The sequence below is a fragment of the Dama dama genome, chromosome 21 (assembly GCF_033118175.1).
Source record: "Dama dama isolate Ldn47 chromosome 21, ASM3311817v1, whole genome shotgun sequence".
NCBI lineage: Eukaryota > Metazoa > Chordata > Mammalia > Artiodactyla > Cervidae > Dama > Dama dama.
In genome coordinates, this window is record NC_083701.1 from 59,824,112 (window position 1) to 59,836,371 (window position 12,260).

Consider the following 12,260-nt stretch of genomic DNA (forward strand, 5'->3'; position numbering starts at 1 on the left):
TTGAAAAATGTGAAACCTATGAGTCAATTCTATAAATAGTAATTCAGACTTTGATATGCCTTTTAGCTGTTTTACTGTAAGTTCATCTTTACTTTTCCTGTTTTTGTGTTTTTTTTTCCTCAGTAGGAAAGACCGGAAGTGATGAACCAGCCTTCATGTATTATATGAATGATGGTGTTTATGGTTCTTTTGCAAGTAAACTGTCTGAGGACTTGAATACCATTCCAGAGGTTCACAAGGCAAGTTTTATTACAAATAATATAAAACCTGCTTATTTGGCAGTTTCTGAATGGAGCTGTTATTTTTAGGATGCTTCCCAGTTTAAAAATTGTATTTATTTTTGGATATGCTGGGTCTTCGTTGCTCCACAGGCTTTTCTCTAGTTGTGGCAACCAGGAGCTCCTAGGCTCTAGAGCACAGACTCAATAGTTGTGGTGCACGAACTTAGTTGCCCTGTAGCACATGCTGTCTTCCCAGATCAGGGATTGAACCTGTGTCTCCTGCATTAGCAGGCAGTATTCTTTACCACTGAGTCACCAGGGAAGCCCTCATCCCAATTTCAAAGAAATATTTTAGGATGGGGGAAGATTGCCCCTTTTTCTGAAAGTTTATTTCTCTGAGTCCTGTTAAGTCCTTTGTTCTCTAAATTGCTGCCTTAGATGGAGTTAAGGAGGAGGTGAAAAAACGCTCTTACCCACCTTCAAGTTCATTGCCTGCCTGAGTTAAAAGCTTAACAAAAGTTACTTTTTTGTCCTACAGAAATACAAGGCAGATGAGCCTCTGTTTACAAGCAGCCTTTGGGGTCCATCCTGTGATGAGCTTGATCAAATTGTGGAAAACTGTCTTCTTCCTGAGCTGAATGTGGGAGATTGGCTTATCTTTGATAACATGGGAGCAGATTCTGTCCATGAACCATCTGCTTTCAATGATTTTCAGAGGCCAGCTATTTATTACATGATGTCATACAGTGATTGGTAAGATGGATTTTTATTTTTTTAAAGCAGATTGGATATTTGAGGTGACAGGGTTTGCTAGTTTTAATTCTATGAAGAATGCACAACTTAAAAGTATTAACAGAATGATCTTTTAAGCATAATTGGAAGACCAGTTATTTTATAGTTCTTTTCATTGTCCATTTGTTATGTGGTTTTATGGTCTTTGTGCTTAAATTCAAATGTCTTGATTTTTTTTTCCCCTTAGGTATGAGATGCAAGATGCTGGAATTACTTCAGACACAATGATGAAGAACTTCTTCTTTGTGCCTTCTTGCATTCAGCTGAGCCAAGAAGACAACTTTTCCACTGAAGCTTAAGCAGGCATTAACGCTTCTGTAGATCTGAAGTTGCAGGTTAATAAGCTTGTCTGGTCTACATTCCAGTGTGGAAAAAATTTGAACAATCTTACTCTGTTAATTCTCTTGGAAACAAAAACTACTAGTAATAGCTATTTGGGACCAGACAAAATCAGCTCTATAATTCACTGGGGGTAATTGGGAGATTAAGATAATGTATCCAGATTTAAACCTACCAGTTTGCCCTACCCCTTAAGCGTTTAAAATAAAATATGCAACAAAATGGATGACTTAGTGGAGATGGAAGCCCATTAATTGGGTTCCCCATTAAACCGTTTACATACAAGTACACAGTTTTTATACTAAGGATTCGTGTTAAAAAGTCTTGTAAAGTTAATGTCTTTCACCCAGATATATCAAATGTCAGTGGAAGACCGGTGTGACTTCATTAGATACGTTTAGTGTATTTAGAATGTGTAAATTTGTGCTTTGAACTGTAGTTTAATAAATGTAAAATTGCATCATAGTATTTGTTGTATTTGACCTAATGTAACCCTTGTATGATTGCAATAAAATTTTGTGTAGATTTTACTGTTTTTTCAGGCTAAAATTTTGGGAAAGGGGCTAGCTAGCAAAGGTAGTTTTGAAATAGATGTGTATCTGGGCTGTTTTGAAGGTTATTTTCCTTTATAGCCCATTTAAGTTTAGTTTGGCTTAGTACATTTTTCAGTTATTTAATTAGTAATTTAAGTAAAATGTTTGGTAAATCATTGTGAAGTTCAGATTAATTATGGAGAGTTAATGTGCAGTAAGCATGATGTTTAACAATTTTAACACCAAAAATGTTAATCCTGCATAAGCCAATTGTAATAATTAATAGGTGTTTCTGTATAGATAGAATGCGTAGAGTACCTTAGTAAATCTTTGAATCACAAATCTTTTGGCTGAAATGGAAGATTCTATTAAATACTCTGAATAAACTTTGGGGAGGGAAATGCAGAAAACTCTGCTGCGCACTAAATCTTAAAGAAGGGCTACATCTATATCCAGAAACCTGATGCTCCTTTGCACGGAATATTATTTAAATTCAGAGTTGTGAGGGGGATGGGGTGAAGCACACCTATTTTCAATTTCTCGATTGCAGTGATTTCAAACTTAGGGTTTGTTTTGTTGTTCGCTTAGTTTCCTGTTATTTCCCATCTGTTCAGCAGCTTAGTGTTAATTAGTTTTCATTCTTTTCATACTAAAATTTTATGGTGATTGGGGAAGTGAGTTAGAGTCACTGACAGTTGTTGCCAGGAATTTGCGTTATTCATGGCTAGTATATTAGAAATCCTAGATCTCAGAATCACAATAGTAATAAAGTAAACAACAGGGGTCATTTTTTCCTAACTTACTCTATGTTCAGATGTGGAATTTCTGTCTCCCAAGAGGAAATGTGACTTCACTTTGGTGCCAATGGACAGAAAATTCTGCGTGTGCTACATAGGAGAAGTTCGGAATGCACTTAATAGCTGGTTTTTACACCTTGATTTCAAGGTGAAAAGAAATTGATCATGAATCTAATAAATTTCAATCTCTTAAACCAGTAGGTGCTTAATATTTTTGATTTGATTAATTCCCATTTGAATTTTATGGGTTCTATTAATTGAAAAAGGACTCCAGTCCGTTGTCATCTAATTACCCTTGGAATTTTCCAAGGTATAATGTGGGGTTTTATGCAAAATTCCAAGCTACCATGCAACTTTTTTTAACTGTAATGAGGAGGAGGAATTGTTCCTAACCTTCTTTACATGTTGTGCTTTTTGGTTCAGAAATGCCAAATCTTTTAAGAGATGGTACAACTTTGAGTCCTTGGCTTGACTATACAACTTTGAGCTTCATGGCATGTCAGTTTTGCCGTATTTAAAGGAGAGCTATTCTGTGTATAACAGCTCAGAGTTGCAAGTACCACATGTGAATGATATGGTAACTTTAAAAAATGTTTGTGTTGTATTTGAAGACTGTTCGCCATAAATCTAAAGTTTGATCTTAATGTATTTCAATTTGGTATGCTAAAAAAAGTACTGAATTAATGTAACAATCTTTTTTTAAAAAAAAAATCAATATTGTAAGTTCAGAATTTAACTGAAAATATAAAACCCAAATGATTTCTATATAGTAAATTGAACTGTAAAGGTAACTTGTGTGTGATTCTGAATACACAGATAAAATGTTTTTAATTCCTCCTTACGTTTTAGTTTTGCTTTGGCTTCTGTTGCGAAAGAGTTGAAATTTTACTTACAGCTTTGTGTACATTGACTTGCAAGCATTCTTTCAGTATCTTACTTACGTTATTACATAGTAACAAATTGAATCTGGTAAAATTCTGGGTATTACATATGGAATACTGAAGACTGATAAAATGAATATATATATGTGGTCACAAAGATTTTTCTAGGGTCACATTTTCTAGACACATTAATTCACCAGCTTCCTAACAGTTTTTAGACTTAAATAGTTCTGTATAAATTAAGCTGTATTAATTCCTTCTAAGTTAAGATGGGCAGTGATATCAGTGAATGCAAATTTAGATTTAAAAAGTCATACCTGTTCTCTTTTTGTCCCTTTTTGGGGAGTCACTCTCAATTTCTTCATGGTAGTTAACAGGTAGATAACTTGACCAATAATATAGTGAAGAATGCTTGCTTAATTCGCTTGGAAGGGTGAAAGAAAAAATTTCTTCGTAGTTTTCCATATTCAAGTTGTGAATAAATCCTGCAGATACTTCAATCCCTGCCTCATCCATCCTGAAGTAGGAATAGAAGTATGGTGTACAGTGTTTGCACTTGCATGCTTTTGTGGGAACAAACCTGGTTTACAGTTAAGAAGCCACAACTAGTTGTAATCTAGCTTTTGCCAGAGGCTGATCTACTTAAAGGAATAAGCTCCCAGCTTTTGTATGATGCTTGGAGCAGGTAAGCACCATTTGACTGCTTAATTCCTTGACCTGTATGGCTTCAGTTTCAAAAGCAGTTCCATTTTAATGATCTTCAAATCCCAGTTCTATAGTACTACTCATGCCTGTCAAACCCTTTGCAGTTGATGGCTTAGTGAGAAATTTAGCACTGGGTCAATTATGGGGAATTGGAAAGTTAATCCACAGTTGACTAACAGATGAAGGGATAATGCATTGGCAATAGAAAAGGAGTTGCATAAGAGTGCAAGAGAAGATCCTCTGGTGAACCAGCAGGATTTAATTCTGATTAAATTTAGTCCCAGATTCTAGTTAAAGCTTTTCATAAGCGACGGTGCCAGACTTCATCCTGTGTGCCTGTGCCTACAACTGTCACCACTCAGCTTTTAGCAACAGTATGCAGAGGAAGGGGGGACACAAAATTGAGCTAAAATTTAGAAATTTTTTAATTCTCTGGATTTCACTGATTTCCTCTCATCTATTTTCTGTTTCTTAATTTCTGTGAGATTTTCTCAGCTCCATATTCCAAGTCTATTTTTTAACCTCTGAAATTTTTACAAGCTAATGGCCTCCAAGAAAGTTTCTCATAAGTTCCCCTCCAACCCAGTCCTAGATAGTCTTTTTGTCTCTGTTTTTGGATTGGGCTGTATGTTTTCATCATTAGAGGCATTCTTCAGATGTGTAGTAACCCTTCTGAGTGGGGACTAAAAAGCTAATAGGAAGGTCTCAGCACATGAGTTTGGCTTGTCAACTCAATGTGCTGTGTCCTAGTGGAGCTGTTGGGAAACCTCTTAGGTCACCCTGAGGGCTTTGCCCATTCTCTGAATACTTTTCATATCCCCCTGCTGGAGGAATAATAGGCCATCTGCTAGCATTCTAGAAGACAAGTGGGGTTGAAGGGGTTGGGTTTCTGTATTTAGTGTGCGGTAGGGTACTACCCCTGCCCTCAGCCGTGCTCCATGTCCATTCTTCCAGAGGCCTGTTTGCCCTCTTGAGACAAGGAGTCTTCAGTCTTGAGGAATGAGTGGGCTCTTCTTGCCCAGCTGTGCAGCGCAGGAAAAGGGATCTGGGAATTGAATGCTTAGACTTGCAGACCATCATTTTGCTCCTACCTCCAGATGGATCTGCTGCCAGTTTCTCTGCAACGTTTTGGAATTTGAGGGTGTGTGGTTTTTTTGGTCTCTCAACCTCCTGCCACCTCCCACCCTGCCCCTGGTTTGGGATTCTGTTGCCTGCAGCTGCTAAATAATTAACTAATCTGTGCACTTTGCAACTTCATCTTCTCATGTCTCCATCCTTGTTTTTGCCTTAGTTCAGGAAGAAACATGTTTGATGTCACCATTGTAAACATGTCTCAATATATTCTATATGCATAGACATAGTCAAATTAAGAGACCTTTTAAATTTAGGGAGATTATCTGCTCATGGAGCTAAATTTGGGGGGTGGCTTAAAGTTCCATACTAATTTCTGCATTTATCTAAAATTCTTTTAAGCTTACTGGGTTGCTTTTAATTTACAATTTGTGCAACATATAGTCACACACTAAGCTTTTATTGCCCAACCAGTCTTAACACACTTAGGGAATTACCTTGTGACTGCTCAGCAATGCCTCTCAGCTTTAGTTACTTCTATGACTTAAACTTACGCTCTTAATAGTCTCTCTTACTGTTCTCAACAGGGATAAAGAAAGCAAGGGCGTTTTTGAAGTTTGGCTTCCTTCTATGATTCTACAAGAATACACGTAAAAAGTTTGCTGGGAGAGGGAGGAGAACTTCAGTGGTGTCCAAAAGAAAAGCATCATATTGAAATGTTTCTTAAAAATTGGCTTAGCTAACATTACCTTCATGTTCTCCCAGTTGGAACTGGGTTTAGAGTATTTTAGATTGGTGTCGGGGAGGGGGGTGTAAAACTTCATTGGAGAACATATGAAAAGTTCACATTGTGGAAAATACTGCCCAAGTGACAGAATGCTACCATCCCCTCCCTTTTATATACAGTCAGTTTTGCTAGAACTTGGCATGTGCTTGCCTAAAAATCTTTACACTGTCGCACCATGGGCTGATGAGTAATACGAGGTTGGGAGCACTCACGCTGTTAGTGAAGCAGTGCAATATGATGGTAACCAATTTTAAATGGGTGTACAGTTGTATGCATGTTAAATACACAGATACTACAACCACTGTATCACTTTACCTTGAAAAAGACATATGTTTTGTGGACATGGAAGGGTTGCAGCTTGTGGGTTGTGAAGGGGTTGGAGTGTGTGAGTCGCTCGGTCATGTCCAACTCCTTGCAACCCCATGGGCTGTAGCCTCTGTCCATGGGATTCTCCAGACAAGAAGACTGGAGTGGGTTGCCATTCCCTTCTCCAGGGGGTCTTTCCAACCCAGGGATTGAACCAGCGTCTCTCATGTCTCCTGCATTGGCAGGAGGGTTCTTTACCACTAGCGCTACCTGGGAAGTGGTGGGAGGGGTTATCTGAAATTGGAAGGTTGTACCACCAGAAGCAAAGGGAAACTGAAGAGCCTCTTGATGAAAGTGAAAGAGGAGAGTGAAAAAGATGGCTTAAAACTCAACATTCAAAAAACGATAAGATATGGCATCTGGTCCCATCACTTCATGGCAAATAGATAGGGAAACAATGGAAACCAGGACAGACTTTATTTTCTCGGGCTCCAAAATTACTGCAGATGGTGACTGCAGACATGAAATTAAAACATGCTTGCTTCTTGAAAGAAAAGCTATGACAAACGTAGACAGCATATTAACAAGCAGAGACATTACTTTGCAGGCAAAGGTCCATAGCAGTCAAAGCTATGGTTTTTCCAGTTGTCATGTATGGATGTGAGAGTTGGACCATAAAGAAAGATGAGCGCTGAAGAATTGATGCTTTTGAACTGTGGTGTTGTAAAGACTCTTGAGAGTCCCTTGGACTGCAAGGAGATCAAACCAGTCACTCCTAAAGGAGATCAGTCCTGGGTGTTCATTGGAAGGACTGATGCTAAAGCTGAAGCTCCAACACTTTGGCCACCTGATGGGAAGAACTGACTCATTGGAAAAGACCCTGATGCTGGGAAAGATTGAAGGCAGGAGGAGAGGATGAGACAGAGGATGAGATGGTTGGATGGCATCACTGATTCGATGGACATGAGTTTGAGCAAGCTCCGGAATTGGTGATGGACAGGGAAGCCTGGCATGCGGCATCCATGGGGTCGCAAAGAGTTGGGCATAACTGAGCAACTGCACTGAACTGAACTGAATCACCAGTTGATGGGTGGGTGTAGCTTGTTACACCCTTGGTGAACTGAGGTAGCCGGTCCATATGTGAGGAGTATGTATTTTGCATATTTATATTTTAAGAACCACAAAGTTCATGTTACCTTAACATTGATCCCCAGTGAATCAATCACCAAGGAACAAGCAGTTTCAAAACTGACTTCCTGCACGCTGTTTGGAATACATTTGAAGAGTGTATCAATAATAAATGATTACACTCGAGTCCTCACTATTGCAAGCCCACTCAAATGACAGCAGTTTGATGGCAATTAAGCAAAAACACAGGACACAGCAGAATTAAAAGCCTTCCTAAGCCATGTAGTCGAGGGCCAGCATCTCCGCAGCCTCATGATACTTCTATGTGCCACACACATAAGGGGTTCAAAGGGCCCTAGAAATGGTTTCCTCTAATTTCTTCATTTCACATTTGCAGAAATGGGGACCCAGAAAGGTTAAGGGGTTGGCCCCCCAATTTTACAGCGAGGCTGTATCAGAGCAGGGATTTGAACCTAAGACTGGATAAACCTGTGTCATTGTCTTAGGTTGGGTTTCCTGGACACACCTGGAGACAGAGCTGCGTGCAGGTTGGTTGGAAGTGCTCCTAGGAGATGGGAAGCAGGAGTGGGCAGAGGGAGAGGGCAATCCGTCCTGTAGTGCCAACGGAGGCCTCAGCTGATCTTATGTGGGGCTCTGGAGCTGGGATGGCCCTTCACAACTGGACCAAATGGAGAACCGGGGGCTGGGACCTGGTATCGCAGTATTAGCCAGTCATTGGCTACAAGCTGCACGATAGGAAGAGATGGAACCCTGGGCAAGCAGTTCCCCTCAGAGGTGAACAAAGTCGTGAGCCAATTCCCAGTGAGGAAGGCAGCCCTGAGCCTTCAGCAGGCTGGTAGCTGGGGGATGGGTCCACCGGCCCTCAGAGCTTCCTGGCAGTTTCTGCTGTACTCAGTCATTGGTTAATCATGTTCAGTGTTCATTTAAGAAGGTCAGAACCACAAATTCTGCCAAGTTGTGTATCAGGGACTTCCCTGGTGGGCCCATGGTTAAGATTCCAGGCTTCCAGGGGGCTGGGTTCGACCCCTGGTCAGGGAACTAAGATCCCACATTGCGGTGTGGTGCAGCCAAAAAAAAAGAGAAAAGTGTATCTGTTTATTAGGGCCGCTGTAACAAAGTACCACAAACTAGGGGGGCTTAACCAATAGAGATGTATTGTCTCACAGTTCTGGAAGTCCCAGATCAAGGTAGTTCCTTCTGACAGCTGTGAGGAAAGAAAGGGCCTCTTCTAAGTCTTTCTCCTTGGCGTGTAGACCGCTGTCTTCATGTGGATATGGCCTTCTCCCTGTATGTGTGAGTCTGTCTCCACACTTCCCTTTTTTATAGGGACACGAGGCATACTGGATTAGGGTACTCCCTAATGACTTCAGATGAAATTTCATCATGTCTGTAATGACCCTATTTCCAAAGAAGTTCACATCCCTTGGTCCTGGGGATTAGGCATTCAACATGTGAATTTAGGGGGACACAACCTATAAAAACAGATATGTATTGTAGCTATTTGGAACCGAGCACTAGCTTGACCCTTGACCCCTGGCTTGATTGCCCCATGGGCAACCCCCTGCCCACCCCATCCCCCTACAGTAGCTGCTTCCTTCTGCCCCCTCCCTTTTCTCACTTAGCACATTTTCAAACTTTCCTGCTTTCTTATCTTCCCTTTTCCCTACAAGGTTAAGGGATTTGGGTGGTTTTTTTTTTTTTTCCCTTATTATTATAAAATTCTTATAAACTAAAAAAAAAAAAATTCTGACCAAAAAACACCTGAAAACTCTCCAGCAGAAACCAGTGCTTTTACTTTTCTGAGGCACTGCCCTCTAGATACCAATGTGCATTTCAAATCCCCACCCCTCTTCTCCTTCTGGGAAAAGTTTGACCATCTTGGACACTGCCCAGCATTTCACTTCTGCCACTGCCAATCATCTTGAACTTTTTATCTCGAACAGTACAGAGAACAGGCCTCAGGTCCTGCCGGGGCACCATGACTCTGGAGGGGAACATCCGGGGAGACTGTCTGGGGTTGGTTCACCCCTCAGGTGAGACTTCAGGGGCACCTGCAATGCCTAGAAAGGGTAGATTCAAAGAGATGTGGAGAGTTTGCCACTCTCCAGATGGTTCTCTTGGGGAGGTGAGTCTGAGGTCAGGCCTGGCTCAGAGGACAACTGGAGGTGTGAGAGCATGTCTAAGAAGTAGCTTCTTCAACCCGAATGAGCCTCTTCCCCGCTTTTATTTAATGGCCCCATCAGGTGGCACGCGGGATCTTAGTTCCCTGACCAGGGATCGAACCCACGCCCCACACAGCATGACCCAGAAAATCCGCAGCACCAAACTACCTCAAGGTTGTGGCAGGGCCCAGAGGCAGCCAGAGACCTGCATCTGGAGCCTTGCCTCCTCTCTTTGACCTGGACTATTTCATGGTTTCTACTAGTTGATCTGCTACCAGCATCTCCCCCTTGAGCCACCATCCTTACGACTGCAGAGTGAGCTTCTGAAACTGGTCTGATTAAATCACTCATCTGCTTTACAGTCGCCTCCACAGTCCCATCTGGGACCTGTGCTCTCTAGCCCCCATCAGTCTTCAAACAGAAAGTGCTATCTTGCCACACATCCCGTGAGATCCCACAGTGCTTCTCAGCATGGCTCCTTCACACCGTGCCTAGGGGTGAGTATAACTTTATTATTCATCCGTTCATTTGCTTGTTCATTCTCCAACAAATATCTTTTGATATTTTGAGGCCAGGAACTATTCTAGCATTGGGGTAGCAGTAAACAAAATATCCCCAAACCCTAGCCCAGGTGGTACTTTCAATCCAGGAGGCGTCCTAGAGCCTTTCAACTCATGTCGGGGTTCTGAGAGTGAGGCCAGCCCCCACTCAATCTTCAGGCCTGCTACAGTAAGTGGTCTGATCCTCCAGGGTACCCCATATCCCTCATCCAGCATGCTGGGCTGGGCAGGAGTCCACAACCATGTAATATTCGCACAACCCTGACTACACGTACCAAGCAACCGCAGGTGGTTCAGTGCCGCACAGCTCCCCAACTCTCTGCCGCTTCCTCCTCCAGCCTGTGACCTTGCAACAGAGCTGCTTTTCCGCTTACTGCCTGACTCAGAGTTCATGAAGCCGCAGTCGAGCCTAGTGGTTAAGAACATGGACTTGAGGCGTCCGAACTCCATTTCTACCACTTACTAGCTGTGTGACCCTGGACGAGTTATTTAACCTCTCTGATCCTCAGTTACCTCTTCCATGTATTGATGTAAAACAAATTGCACTCACACTCTGAGCTTCATGTCTTCACCTATAAAAAATATAAGATTCAGTGAGCTTTTACCTTTAAAGTAAAAGATGCTTGCTCCTTGGAAGGAAAGTTATGACCAACCTAGACAGCATGTTAAAAAGTAGAGACATTACTTTGCCAACAAATGTCTGTCTAGTCAAGGCTATGGTTTTTCCAGTAGTCATGTATGGATGTGAGAGTTGGACTATAAAGAAAGCTGAGCGCCGAAGAATTGGTGCTTTTGAACTGCGGTGTTGGAGAAGACTGTTGAGAGTCCCTTGGACTGCAAGGAGATCCAACCAGTCCATCTTAAAGGAGATCAGTCCTGAATATTCATTGGAAGGACTGATGTTGAAGCTGAAACTCCCAATACTTTGGCCACCTGATGCGAAGAGCTGACTCATTGGAAAAGATCCTGATGCTGGGAAAGATTGAAGGTGGGAGGAGAAGGGGATGACAGAGGATGAGATGGTTGGATGGCATCACCGACTCAATGGACATGAGTTTGAGTAAACTCCAGGACTTGGTGATGGACAGGGAGGCCTGGCATGCTGCTGTCCATGGGGTCTCAAAGAGTCGGACACGACTAAGCGACTGAACTGAACTGAGCTTTTACCTTTAAAGTACTGAGAAAAGTGCTCAGCATGTGGTAAAGTTTAAGCATGTGTTTGCCATTGTGCCTCCTGGGTTCCTGCTTGTTGAATCTCCCTGGGGCTCAAAATCCTCTCCTGATGACTCCTGGATAAGATGTTCTGGTAATGGAGATTGCGTGGAATTACTGATGACGCCACCTTCTTTCAAAAATTCTTTGAAATATCCTTCACATAAAATAGAAACTAGAGGGACTTCCCTGGCAGTCCAGTGGTTAAGAATCCACCTGTCAAGGCAGGGGACTCGGATTCAATCCCTGATCGGGGAAGATTCCATGTGCCACAGGGCAACCGAGTCTATGTGCCACAACTATTGAGCCCACGCTCTCGAGCCCGTCTCTGCAACGAGAAGCCTATGCACTACAACTAGAGAGTAGCCCCCTCTTGCTGCAACTAGATAAAGCCCATGCACAGCAATGGAGACCCCGAGCAGCCAAAAAATTAAGCGATAATATGGCAAAAAACTGGGAAACAACTTTAAATAATTAAACAACTTTAGATAAAGCAGAGGTAAGGTTAATCCAAAAGTGATCACAACTTTTGGTCCTGCTAAGGTCTGACTCCACTTTGTCTCTTAGGTTCCTAGCAGTCAGCCGTTAAAAGGGAAACACTTTAAATTCAAATTTTAGAACTGTTAACAAAATTCAAAGCATCCACAGGATATGGGTGAGGTTTTCTTTTCACAGTGTAGAGCACAACGCCAGGGGCCATTAAGCGCAAAATGTTTTTTTCTAGCAAGGGCCCAGATGCAGGTGG

At 42.0% G+C, this 12,260-nt stretch overlaps 1 protein-coding gene across 4 annotated transcripts in view; it reads left to right on the forward strand.

Moving 5' to 3' along the window:
- The window catches only part of AZIN1 (antizyme inhibitor 1), a 30,856-nt gene extending 27,333 nt beyond the window's left edge, over window positions 1-3,523 (forward strand). For 3 of the 4 annotated variants that reach the window (XM_061123633.1, XM_061123634.1, XM_061123632.1), the window contains 3 exons: window positions 124-239; window positions 760-974; window positions 1,201-3,523. In XM_061123633.1, coding sequence (XP_060979616.1) covers window positions 124-239; window positions 760-974; window positions 1,201-1,312 — 443 coding nt within the window. In that variant the 3' untranslated portion in view covers window positions 1,313-3,523. The remainder of the gene's footprint in view (window positions 1-123; window positions 240-759; window positions 975-1,200) is intronic. The other variant, XM_061123635.1, reaches the window with a different exon arrangement.
- Window positions 3,524-12,260: the final 8,737 nt, after the last annotated feature.